General features: G+C 35.7%; 1 protein-coding gene across 7 annotated transcripts; it reads left to right on the forward strand.

The window, feature by feature from the left end:
* The first annotated feature begins 487 nt into the window (after positions 1 to 487).
* On the forward strand, positions 488 to 13,171 carry LOC112512015 (nodulin homeobox-like). 7 transcript variants are annotated; one of them, XM_025117795.1, is made up of 18 exons: positions 488 to 1,859; positions 2,840 to 2,965; positions 3,072 to 3,230; positions 4,137 to 4,220; positions 4,305 to 4,433; positions 4,593 to 4,802; positions 5,444 to 5,563; positions 5,691 to 5,792; positions 6,198 to 6,359; positions 6,892 to 7,168; positions 7,330 to 7,431; positions 7,514 to 7,580; positions 8,501 to 8,564; positions 10,493 to 10,948; positions 11,055 to 11,089; positions 11,859 to 12,079; positions 12,152 to 12,413; positions 12,876 to 13,171. In XM_025117795.1, exons 1-17 carry the CDS (start codon positions 1,770 to 1,772, stop codon positions 12,403 to 12,405), a joined length of 2,658 nt encoding a protein of 885 aa, XP_024973563.1. In that variant the 5' UTR covers positions 488 to 1,769; the 3' UTR covers positions 12,406 to 12,413; positions 12,876 to 13,171. The 7 variants fall into 7 exon arrangements, with proteins under 7 accessions (XP_024973563.1, XP_024973562.1, XP_024973560.1 ...); XM_025117794.1 differs by having other exon boundaries at positions 488 to 1,593; positions 1,799 to 1,859; positions 11,859 to 12,413; XM_025117792.1 differs by having other exon boundaries at positions 488 to 774; positions 925 to 1,859; positions 11,859 to 12,413.
* The last annotated feature ends 10 nt before the right edge of the window (positions 13,172 to 13,181 follow it).

The following is a 13,181-nucleotide window of genomic DNA, read 5'->3' on the forward strand; positions in this document are numbered from 1 at the left end:
TTACGGTTCTTGTTATTATGGTTTGATTTCGTTGCCTTTTTTGTCCATATGGTTAACGAATAACGATTGTTAAACAAGTCTGTTAATTCAAGGACATTTTGGTCTTTTTAGAAACTTCTAATTTTCTGTTAACGTTGTATTATATGTTATATATTTTACCGTATATATTATATATTATATGTTAGGCGAAGTATCATGTGAGAAAGGAAGTTTATGGTGAAAAGCGTAATAAGAAATCTGAACCCTTGATCACTCTTAATCTCATGTCCGGGCATATATTGTGCTTTAGAATGAAATTTATCTGGTGCATCTTGGTGCATCTCATTAGTGTTGACATTCAATTATGATTGATCCGAAGGTGTAGATCTTTTCTTATGTTTTTCACCAAACTCAACTCTTATATGTTATACCTTATATATTATGCTCGTGTATGTTAATATATTATATATTACATCTTATATAATATACATATTATATTAGGATTGGATTCCGGTGAGAATGAGAGTTAAGATGAGAAACATAAGAAGAAATCTTCATTATTTGATGCACACTAGGATGATTTACTCTATACCTAAAATCTTTAGGACTAAAATTGTCAACCCACTAAACAAATTTCATTTTTTTTTATTAACTTGGATATCCAACCCGTTATGTGAACCAATTAATCTCAAAACGACTATCTGTTTTGCAGATATTCCGGAGTCATCGAATTTGAACCTTCGTGTCTACAAGGGGATTCTTATTCCTCATTGAATTTGAACCTGAAACCTCCTGGTACTTTTGACTTTTGGAACAAAACTCACATCAATCAGGCACCACCCTTGTGGTTCAAATTTCACTTTTTAACTACTTTTAGTATCAAATTCTTATTTCAGTCAAACTTTACACAAATACCTTACGCATTTTCATAAACCCTATTTCCAGATTTAATAAAAAAAGAAACAATTTTATCTGGATCACAGTCTTGACCTCCGATCGAGCTACGAACACGAGTAGGTAGGCGGCTGGGGGCGGCAGGGCTACGCCTTTTCAATTAATCTCCTGCCGCTCCGCTATTGGTGCGAGTTGCAAGATATCTTGATCTCGAGTCAAGCTGGAACGTCATCTGTCTTTTAAGTCAAGTCATTTTCTAAGACAACTCCTCTTCTTTCTACAATAATCCAAACTGCAACTTAACGAGTCTGCTCGGAACCAGTCGATTCCCTACACAAAATTTTGCTTACAAATTTACGTAAAGATTCCATTTATTTTTTAATTTGAAAATAAAAYAAGAATTCAATTTAAAAAATGGTTGAAAAATGAAATGGATAGGTTATTTTAGTCCATTTTCCCAAAATCTACCTACCTACAAATTGGGCTAMCGTACTATGGCGCAAGTTAGCACAAGCCAACTCCACTTCGGACAATATTCCGCAATTGATTGACGAACGTAGTCGCAATCATACATCTCTCRAATCGCTTCTCTCAATTTAATTCACTGACCGACGTCTTACACTCATCGTGATCAATCAACATTTGCTTGTAAAAATCTTCTCATTATGTTTAGCGTTGAATCACTAACGTTTTCCCCACCTATATCGTCGATAGTTGAAGGTAATTTGTTCGCGGTTTTTTTATTTGAAGTTTGGCCTTCTTTTTGTTGGTACTTGCTGTAAATTTCGTCAGTTGTATGTTTGTTTCTCGTTTTTGGGCAGAAATCTAGGGTTTATATGGTTAAATGATCAAAAATCGTAAGCTAATATTGTTAAAACTGTATTTGTTTCTAATTAATGTTTTGTTCTATGTTGTTCGTTCACAGTTCTGGTGCAAAAAAAATAATGAGGCCTGCAAATGAGAATGTASCATGCACGAAGAAACCGGTGAGTAGATGAGTAAAAATTTCCATGTTTGTTTTTCTTATGGCTGCCATGAATGGTTTTTTTGTTCACACGAGATATGGCGTACGGTTGTTAATGTAATGTGTTCTTTTGACGAAATAGTTATCACGATCTCATTTCTGGTTGTGTAGGAGGTTACTGTATAGGAATTACCGAATTAGGAAATTTATCTAACTTGAAGCTTCGAGGAAACTGGTGTTTCTGAACCTTGTGAACCCGGTAAGCGAATAATGAATTCATGGGTATTTGAATCCTAATGATCCAGGAAAAACCAGATATTTTATGGAAGAAAATGGGATTCTTTTAAATAAGTTTTGGGTTTGAMATGCTAGCGATTATAGGTGTGAGACAGAGAGGTTGAGTTTCTTATTTGTATTTTTTTTCAAATAAAGAAACAAGAAGATGAAGAATCCATGAAACAATTGGCTTTTACTTTGTATTTTTTTGGTATGTTTTTCTAGATTTATAGTTGACCTGGATTAGACATATATTAGCTGGTATATGGTAATGCAAGAGTCTGAGTTCAGACCTTGCCACCTTGATAGAGTCTTGAAATTAAGTGCTGGTGAAGTAGAATTACAGATGGATATGAGCAAAAATAACACAATAAAAGGGGAAAAAGAGGAAATCAGTATAGTTGGAACCAAATGAAAGCTAAAAATATTTATTTTTCTTTGTTTATGTTGGTGTAGAGATCAAGTACCGTCTCATTGTCAAGCATGCCTTCTTTCAATGATATGCAAGCTTTTGTAGTGTTCCCTGCTTGGAGACCTGCCTTGAAGCTTAAAATGCCATAACCAGAGGACTTCTGTCAACAAACCCTCTCATTGATTAGCATATACATACTCTCTCTCTCTAGAAAGAGAGATGCATACACTTACATAGGCTGATATGCATACTTTGATTCAACCTAACTTTTCGACGTTCACATCTTTTGATATTTGGAATGCTTTGATTTGCAGGCTATTGATTTGGTTTCAGCTGTCACRGAGTTGCATGCATTAAGTTCTCATGATCTTAGCATGCTAATCAGGAATGCTGAAAACGGTACCATTCAGTGGACCAAAAGCAATGGATCATCTTTCGAGGTTGGTAGATTTTACAATCAATCATTTATTTATTCATTGAAGTTTTCACCTCAGATATTGCTTGCTGATTGTCTCTTTGTCAATGTCATATACCTTGMTGTTTCAGATAAATGTGGAAGGTCTAGCAAGCTATCTTGCTTTACACCTTATAGCAAAACTTCTATCACCTAGACGAGATGAACATCATCTCAGATACTTGTTGGGTGGGCTACGATTATTGCATACTTTGTGTGATCTTGCACCTTCCCATTCAAAACTTGAGCAGGTTAGTTATTTCTTCTTTAACTTGTATATGTTATCTATCTTTCTTTCCCCTTGGGATTAACACACCTATCATTTATGAGTAAAAGAGGTAGTATTGTGATCACTGCACATCTGATTTTGAGTGACAGAAGTGTGCTCCTTCTTCCCCAAGAAAAAGGAGAGAAGAGAAGAAAGAATAATTAGGAAAAGGAAAGGGAAGACTCACAGAAGAAGCCTACAAATATTCTAAAATCATCAATTTGTTTCCCTGTTAAGGCTCTTCACATTCCTCTCGAGTTGGCATTCGATCAATTTAATGAAATGAGAGCAATTCTYTTAAACGGTAGAAAGTGGAAATGTTTTATGCATTCTTAAGTGTTGGTTTTATATTCGTGTTGTGATATCCGACATATCAAGAAAAGATAATGATTACAATTTACAAGAGCAACTAGCAACTTCTATAACAAAATAATGGCTGATTTACCTTTATCATTAACTATAAGCAGCTTCCACAACTTTGAATATGAAGGCATTAGCTAGGCTCGGTCCTTCAAAAATAACTTCTTTTTTCCCTGGTCTTTGAGGCCAAGGCTCTCGAGCACAATAACATCTTTCCATGTGATCTCATAAAGCAGAACCATGGATGCATAGCTTCTCTTTTTTCTTAAGTTCACTCCCGAATGCTTTTATTATGGAGTCTTTTGGTAAAATTATTTTCTGTTGAGTTAGATGATGCATGTTCTTACTCTCCTTGATATGGTTCCAATTGTCCTGCTTTTTAAGATGCTTCTTTACATGATCTTGTCTCCTTGTCTTGTATGTGTATGTTTTATTAATGGGGAAGTGGAAAGTTCCGTAATTGTTCTGTCATAAGTGCAACTTGTACTTTTATCTTCTGCATTCCAGCAACTCATTTTTCCTGCCGCAGATTTTGCATGATGATGTAAACGTATCAGAACAGATGCTTGATTTGATACTCTTCATGATTATTTTTCTTACTGGCCTTAGACAGGTTAATTCTATCCTTCATACATTTTACTTTGGCACATCATTTTCCTCTATTATGTAGCACTGAAACACAACTTTGGTGATCCAGAAAATTMTTCCTTCAAGTCCTATGGTCCTTTTGCACTCAGCCTTGTTGGCTAGCAGTTTGTATCTGTTACCAGCATGTATTTCTTCAAAGTGGCATGAGCTTACTCATGTTCTGCTTGCACACCCTAAGGTGACATCTCCTTTTGAACTCTTATCATCCACAAATTACTAGTCAATGATTTGTTTTTTCTCCTAAAATCCTTTTCATATTTTATTTCAGAATAGTTTTAGTTTCTGTGTATTGAAATGCTTAATTGATGGAATGTGGTTGGTGATACATATTTGGCAGGTTGATGTATTTACCAGTGTAGCTTTTCCTGCTCTCCGTACTGTTATATATTTTCTTCAAGTGAAGCTGTCAGCTCAACATACCGACACTCATGTGACGCCAAATGTTGATGAAGTCCGYCATCTCTGTGAGCACTTTGAGGCTTCTCTACAGTTTCTGCTATCACTTTGCCAACAAAAGTTGTTTCGCGAACGCCTAGTCATGAATAAGGTTTTACTCAATAATCCTTCTATGCATCTTCGAATTACTTACAATTGCCAATAATATTCCTTTTGTTGCAACAAGCTTGAGGCCCTGATTAAATGAAAGTTGTGTATCCTGATGCAACACCTCTCACGACAAAAAAAAGCATAATAAGGTGTCTCCACATGGAGCAAAGTTGGTTGGTTGGTGCCTTAGAGTTGTTCTCATGTTTCTATATTGCAAGTTACAGCTAAAGTTGCAATCTGTACCAGGTTCTTCTAAGATTAAGTCCTAATGGCCATTCAATCCAAATTAGAGGATGGCTTACAAGGAACCCCTTTTTCGTTTTATAGATTACTCTTTCAGGTAACAAGTAAAAAAGCAATTTGGTTTCAGAACCATCTTCAGGTTTGTGTAAGTTGTATCTTTCTATTTCYATGGAAAATCTGTCTACTAAGACTTGYACATGATGCTTCAATACCAGTCATTTTTCACTGWTCGTATATACTTCATGTTCTTCAGAAAAGTTCTACCGTCATTTTTCACTATTGTATATGCTTCATGTTCTTCCATGTCTAGAAGTTATTATTTTTGTCTTTTATATTTTTGAAGTATGTCATACCCACATTTACACTCACACCCAAGTTGCAATACTTGTTGTTCTCCAGGACCTATGTGAAGAAGGTGGTGCTCTTCTGTTGGTTCAGGACATAATGGAACTGCCACCATGTGACGACTCCAATCTTATGGCTGTGGTTTCTAGGCTAAAATCAAAAGTTTTATCTATTGTAAGTTCTGGTTGTAGACCATAATTTGTTGTAGACATTATATGAGGTGGTTCACTTCAAGGGTTTAAGCATATTTACTTGGTTAAAGGAATGGTTCCCTTAATAGCTACAACTCCTCTTTCTCCAGATGCTGCATCTTTGTGAAACTGAAGTAGAAAGGGGCTCTTTCTTGGATTTGGCTGCCAGCACAACTGGAGGCTTGGATTTAGCCAAGTCTATTGTATTCCAGGTTTCATTTCAAACCTTAGTGAAAGTTTAAGTTTATTTTATAACATTACCATAGCCAAACTTAGTGGGCACTCTGCTTATATTCCTACACTCATTCGTTGTGATTTGAAAAAGTTTTTACGTGATCTTTGGTCATTTATTACAACCTTCTTTATCATCCAGGCCTCCATTTATAAGGTTTTTGTAATGAAATTAACAGTAAAGGGTTCTAGCCGGAGAATAAAATGTTGATATGGGTGATAGGAAATAAGAAAGACAAAATCAGAACAGGTTAACAGAGATAATGAAAAATGAAAAACCTTCAACTGTTTTTCTTCATGCCATATCTACCATCTAGATTTCTGGCATTACATGCCAACTGTGTTACCTACAAACTAGGTGTTTATGCTGCAATTGCATACTGTAGGTCCTTGAAGTGCTAAAGATCATGTTTTGTGGAGATCCCAATGGTCCCTCTGCTTGCTCCTTCAAAGGCCATCCAAGGGGACTTTTGCAACTCAACGCAATGCGACTAACCGAAATATTCTCTGATGATTCTAATTTCCGATCTTACATAGTGTTGAACTTTGTAAGCTTTTGGAAAGTACATTTATTTTATTGTGATTTTGTAAGATTGATATGCTTGCTATCGTTTTGCCCCATGTCTCGACAACTGGAAATCATGATCTCAATTGGGTACTTATAATGTCCGAGAAAAACATATAAAACTATATTATACCATGATATATGGCTCTGTTTACTGCATGATTATAAAACATGTAAAACCATCTTAGCCTTTCATGCCTACTAGCTTTYCTACTTGCATGACATGTTTACTGAGTTTCTATGTTCCTTGTTTGTTTAACGTATTTCCTCTTGATATGTCTCTGATTGCATTTCATGTTTACCGTGCCCAATTCTTGTTTGCATTCACTCACATATGTAGCTTGTTTGCCTGTTTGTTTTAAATATTATGTACATCCTACCCCTTAAACCCCATGTCTGCTTGGGATATACTGGATTCATTTGATTTGGTTTATATATGAGTGTGTTTGATTATCAATTTTTAACTTATACTAATGCATGTGCATTTGTCGAATTTCTTTTGTTGCTCCATGCAGACAGAGGTTTTGACCGCAGTGTTTTTGCTACCACATGGAGAATTCTTGTCTAGTTGGTGTTCCTCTGCTCTTGAACCTTCTGAAGAGGATGTTACAATGGAATATGATTCCTTGTCAGCTGCTGGAAAGGCTTTGGGGCTGTTCTCAACATCACATGTTGTACAATCTGCTGTCACTACCCGTCGTGCTTCTCAGAGGCCCTATGCACGACAAAAAACATCTTTATTGGTCAAAATAGTAGCTAATCTCACCTGTTTCATTCCCGATATCTGTAAAGGTGAATAATTTTAGCCCATTGTTTGTCTCTGCAAAACYTCAAAATTTTTAATTGGTGTCGTATATGTATCTGTTACTTGTTTGTTTAATTATTGCTTACAGTTTTGGAGTTCGAGATTACCTATTCATATCTTTGACTAAAATRTCTGTTTTAAYCCACAGAGGAGGAGGGTCTCTTTGTTAATAAGTTTCTCCAGTGCTTGGAAAAGGAACTTCCACAGACTGGTGATGCTGAGAGAGCAGCTGCGGCCTGCCGAAACCTGCGTATCTATCGATTTCAATAGTTCCTTTTGTGGATAAAGAAACAATGCCTTCTCTTATATGACAAATTATTTATACGTTGCAGATTCGCTATTGCATCATGCAGAATCTTTGCGTGAATACCTTAATAAAGATGATGTGCAGCTTCTTAGGTAATTGCTTTCAAGTCCCCAAGTCACCTTTGGTATTCTTCATTCCTGCAAACTGAATTCTGAATGTCCCAACTAAACGAGTGTTTGGCTTTGTTTTTGTCCCAACTAAACCAGCACACACCCTTTTGTTTCRAGTATTTAAGCATTACTTGGATAATTGTGATTGCTATTTCACAAAATGTTACTTATTGTTGCTCATKTGTTCCCACATGACCAATGAAATTTGGAAGTTCAGGGATAAATATGAAAATATAGAGTAAATTACATTTTCATCCTTATGGTTTGTTAAAATTGCGATTTTTGTCCCTGTGGTTTAGAAATTACGGTTTTCATCCCCATGGTTTGTAATTTATTGCTATTTTCATTCTTGAACTAATTCTTACCTTTTTAAGTACAAGGGACCAAAATAGTAAAGAATTTTGAACCATAAGGACTGAAACAACAATAAATTATAAATCATAAGGACGAAAATAGCAATGATTTACACACTACAGGGATGAAAACCACAATATTTAAACCACAAGGACGAAAATGACAATCTTTAACAAACCACAAGGACCAAAAACATAATTTACTCGAAAATATATTTAATAGTGATTTGTTGTGATTAACAGTTCATGATAATAAACATTTTTGTGGTTTTTACAATTTGATAAAAAAAAACTCACTTATTTTGTGACAGGTATCTAAATGAGCTATTGAGTATGCATTAAAAATAATTAGTACAGATCAACTTGCAGCAAATGCTACAATGATTCTAATAAGAACACATTTAAAAACCTGAGGAATGCTCTGTCTATCTCCTCTGAACTATTTATTAGCACAAACTTTTTTTTTAATAAAAAATTGAACCTTGAAGGGTATGTCTGTATATTACAAACATACATTCATTTCTGTTTTCCTTGTCTTTGGTTATGTAGGTTGTTCATTAGGCAACTGGAAGCACGAATTACTCCTCAAGAATCCACTATTCACCGAGCCAAGGTAAAGTACTCATACTTTTTGTCTCTATTTATTATGAACTTCTTATGCTTGTCCATTTCCATCCAACTGGGATCACCATTTTACTGTTTCTTATCAATAATTTTGRTGAAATATTCATTCATTACCAACTAAAATTGACCGAATCCCACTTTAAGATATGGGATTTGCAATTTTATTATCCTAGTAAAGGTGACCAACACTGAATATCAGTGAACTTCAGCAGGTGGATAATGTCGGTGCATGCTAAATCAGGTGCATGTTTGCTTAGGCATATAAATGTCAATTCTGCAATGTGGACTGATTGAACCATGCTAAGACCCTTTCCAATGGCGTCATAAAATCTTACACCAAATTACTCCAATGGGCATGCCATTTCTCACACCAAATTTGGTGTGATGAGTAGTAACACACCAAATTTCTTGATCACACCAAATTTCTTGCACTCTATTTTCACTATTTTTCACGATTTGGTGTAACATTATTCATTTATAGAAATGGTGTAAGATTTGGTGAGATCAGTGGCGGAATACCATAGGGGAGTTTGCGGGCCATGGCCGTGCCGCTTTTTGACTCAAATACCATATATGTCCTTTCCCAGTTTCCCATTTCTTTAATTTTTCTCTTCCCATCTACTACTTWTTAATTTATTAATATCAATTGGTAAATAATATAAATAAAATAATTTTTAAGTTATGTATATAGTGTTATATTACTAATCTAAAGGTTTTCTTTTTAACAGTTTATAATAGTCCAAAAACATAATAAATTTGTATTACTATTTTTTCGGTTAACAGTTTGAAGGTTCTGAGTTTTAGTCTTATATTTACCAATCTTTTTCCTAAAACTTAATAGTAGATCATAGCAGGAAAAAGAAAACAACTTACGTGTGTATTGGAGGTGGCAATTTTGTACCAAACTAAACCAACCAACATGTGTACCAACCGTACTAATTAAATTGGTACAAACTTAATCGGTACCAATTGGTTGTTTCTACCATACCAAGTATGCACACTTGGTAGGTACAGACATTTAATTATATATTAGTTTTTGGAATTTTTATGTATTGAAAATATTAAACTTTGTAACTCAAATTATTTTGTTTGAGCGTCTGAATGCTAGCAAGTTTTATTCCTTGCAATTAAAAACCCTTAAAAATCACAAGGGTTACCTGGAAACTCAAAATGTCACCAAGAATTTGAACATAATGACAAATTTTTATATATGTAACTTGAAGTTGGTACAAAAMCAGTACCAACCAAAAACATTTGGTACCAGTATAGTTGGTACGAAATACGATTGGTTGATACATTGTATAAGATTTGACATACCAATCATAGTCGGTAGGTACAAGGTATTGGAGAAAAAAAKTTGGTACCATACCAAGTCCACTCCTAGTGCATATCATTTGGATCTCTGAATTTTTATAGTACTGCCTCCATTCCAAAATAATTCCCACCTTTCTATTTATGTTTGTCCTGAAATAAGTGTCCACTTTTAAAAKTAGATAACTAAATTCTCAAATTTACCCTTAATTAATGCACAAATATTTAAGAGTTATGAAGAGAGAGAAATTAAATAAGGGTAAATATGACATTTGGTTAACAAAAAGGTTTMATAAATGCATGCATAAAACTGTGTGCAATTTCAATTGTGGACACTTATTTTGGGAAGGAGGGAGTATTATATTTCGGCCCTTGGGACTACAGCAGTCATGTTCCGCCCCTGGTTGAGATGCCCTAGATCTTCATTTTCTTCASGATTCATGTTAAGCTATGGTTCACAACTTGATGCATGTTAAGATGGCAAGATGTGATCTTAAATCAGTTGTTGATTAACGAAGATAACTGCAACAATTGACTCATTGACACAAAATAAACAATTCTTTAGTTTTATTATAGATATGATTGTTATACTTGACTCTATTTTAGGAGTTTCAGAGTAGAGGTCAATGCTCATCATCTGCACCTCAAAGATTATCTCCAGAAGGATGTGGCAGAATTGACAACCAGGATGCGGCTGTGGACCAACTACACCAGTTAAATTTAAACGGTGAACTTCGGTCTAATGATGTGGTGAGAGAAGACCAGAGGACAGGCGTAGCTGAAAGTAGTGATAGAGATTTTCAGAACATTGAAACAAATGGATTGGATTCACCCACCATGCAGCTGAAGAACTCGATTGATAGAATGAACAACGTAGAAGGTATTCCTGAGGACCAAATTGTTCGAAGCGTGCAGAGTGAGGAGAAGCAGCTAAAGAAAAGGAAGCGCAACATAATGAACGATGTGCAAATAACCATGATTGAAAATGCATTGCGGAACGAGCCAGAAATGCAGCGAAAAGCTGCGTCTATACAATTTTGGGCTGATAAATTGAGTCTTCATGTATGTATGAAATGCATAATTCAGAATAAGTTGGAACTTTTTTTCCCTATACATTTTCTGGCAGTAATAATTCTTTACTGAGAAGTTTTGAAATCTTCTTTTGCAGGGTTCAGAAGTTACTTCTTCCCAGCTAAAGAATTGGTAAGAAAGCCTGTCCTTTTGTTCCAGAAAGATTGAATCTTGAAATTATGTATTCTCAAGTTTACTCCCTCCGTCTCAAAACAAGCGCCCGAAACTATTTAGTTTCCTCCCAAAATAAGTGCCTACTTTCCAATTCTACCCTCAATTATRAATGAAAAATTCATTACTCCCTCTATTATTAAGGGTAAAACTGATATTTAGTTCAARAGTATAATAATTACACATTTCTAAAAAAGGTACCTTTTTCATATTCTCTTACCGTAGTCAAGTATATGAAACGTATGGAATTTGGAATCATATATCCACATAACTATAAATTGAATTCGTATGGACCTTACTGCTTTAGCTATGATTTATGGATTTTCTTTTACATACAATCTTCACTTTCTTTTGAGCATTTGAAAGCATGGACAAAAATGCATTTTTTCCCACCAAGATAGGTGGGACAAAAATCAGGGAAATGAGATAAGATTGGTGTACTACTAAACTACCCATGTCAAATTAAAACCTTAAAATATTCCACAATTTCCCCTGCCCCCTACGGCCTATCTCACTCTCTCGCCCGTCCAGCCTTGTCGAGTCCCATCCAGTCTATTAGATACTTCTTTCAGATATTATTCGACTATAGGGATTTGCTACTTATTTGCTCATGAAGCAKATTCATTTGAAAAATATCATAACTATAATCAACAATAAAATGCTTTGGATTAACTGATGCATACTTGCTAGGATTTTTTCTAAATACTTTATTTTACCATGTTGCCAACAGGCTGAACAATCGTAAAGCGAAATTAGCACGTGCAGCTGCTAAGGATGTTCGTGTACCTTCTGCGGAGGACGATGCTTTTGCTGACAAACAAGGTGGCTCAGGAACGGACCCTGTCTCTGACTCACCTGAGAGTCCTGTTGATGAATTCTTTGACCCATCTCCATTTGCTCCCCAAGGGACCCACCAGAAAGACGTCGGGGGGACTGTCTTGAGAATATGTGGTAACGAAAACTCAGAAACTTCCCCTAGAAGTTCTTTTAGTCGTGAGCATGGACAATACGTTATGCTTACAGATGACCAAGGAGAAGAGATCGGCAAGGGAAATATACATCTAGCAAACGGCATATGGTTCGGAAGAAATTTGGAGGAATCGGGTTTGTGTGTTGTGGATGTTAATTATCTTAAAGTGGATATATTGACTAATCTTCCACACCCTTGTGATGCCACTGGTACCACCTTTGGTCAGGCTGAACAGATCCTTGGCAGAAAGAGGGTTCTGTGGGATTCCAGCAAACTTCTCCTGCTCCAGCCCCAGCTGCCTAGATGATTATTAAAGTTAGTTCCTGCCATTTCTCTCGTCTTTTTCTTGCAACCCCAATGTTTTTATACATATCTATGTTTTGCTGACTTCCCAAACCCTGCTTTTGAGTGGGATTTGTGTTTGCTTGGTTTGGTTTTTTGTTTTGCCGACTTCCCAGACCCTGCTTTGGAGTGGGATACTGGGTTTGCTTGGTTGGTTTTTTTGTTTTGCTGACTCCCCAGACCCTGCTTTGGAGTGRGATATACTAGGTTTGTTTAGTTTACTTTGATGTTTCGCTGACGTCCCAGACCTTCGCTTTTCGAGTTGGAGAAACTGGGTTTGGTCTAGTTTCATGTTTTGCTGACTTCTMAGACCCTGCTTTCGAGTGGGATACAAATTGGGTTTGTTTGATTTAGTTTATGTTTCCAGGATTTGCTTTTGACTGGGAYATACTATGTTTTTATTTGGTTTTATGACTGAGTTATATACTTTTCCAGACAAATCTTGGAGCTAATTGTTGAAGTTAGAAAACTGGAGTTTTGCAGCTGCTGTGAGCAATCCRTTCACATCGATATTTATGGCGTAACGGTAGATAACTAATCTAAGGTCTTGTTACAAATTAAGGTAAACTTCAATAGGGACTTGTACTTCTTTTAGGGTTTATATCRGTTCTAGTTTGATTTGGCATCTAAAAAGCATAGATGCCTTGGTATCTCTACCAAATGACATTGCTTTGTGAAGGGTAATTAATYATCAACTTAACGTGCATATGTTTAATGTTCCATTGATCCTACTTTTATGTT

This window comes from Cynara cardunculus (assembly GCF_001531365.2).
Source record: "Cynara cardunculus var. scolymus isolate 2C chromosome LG 5, CcrdV1, whole genome shotgun sequence".
Taxonomy (NCBI): domain Eukaryota; kingdom Viridiplantae; phylum Streptophyta; class Magnoliopsida; order Asterales; family Asteraceae; genus Cynara; species Cynara cardunculus.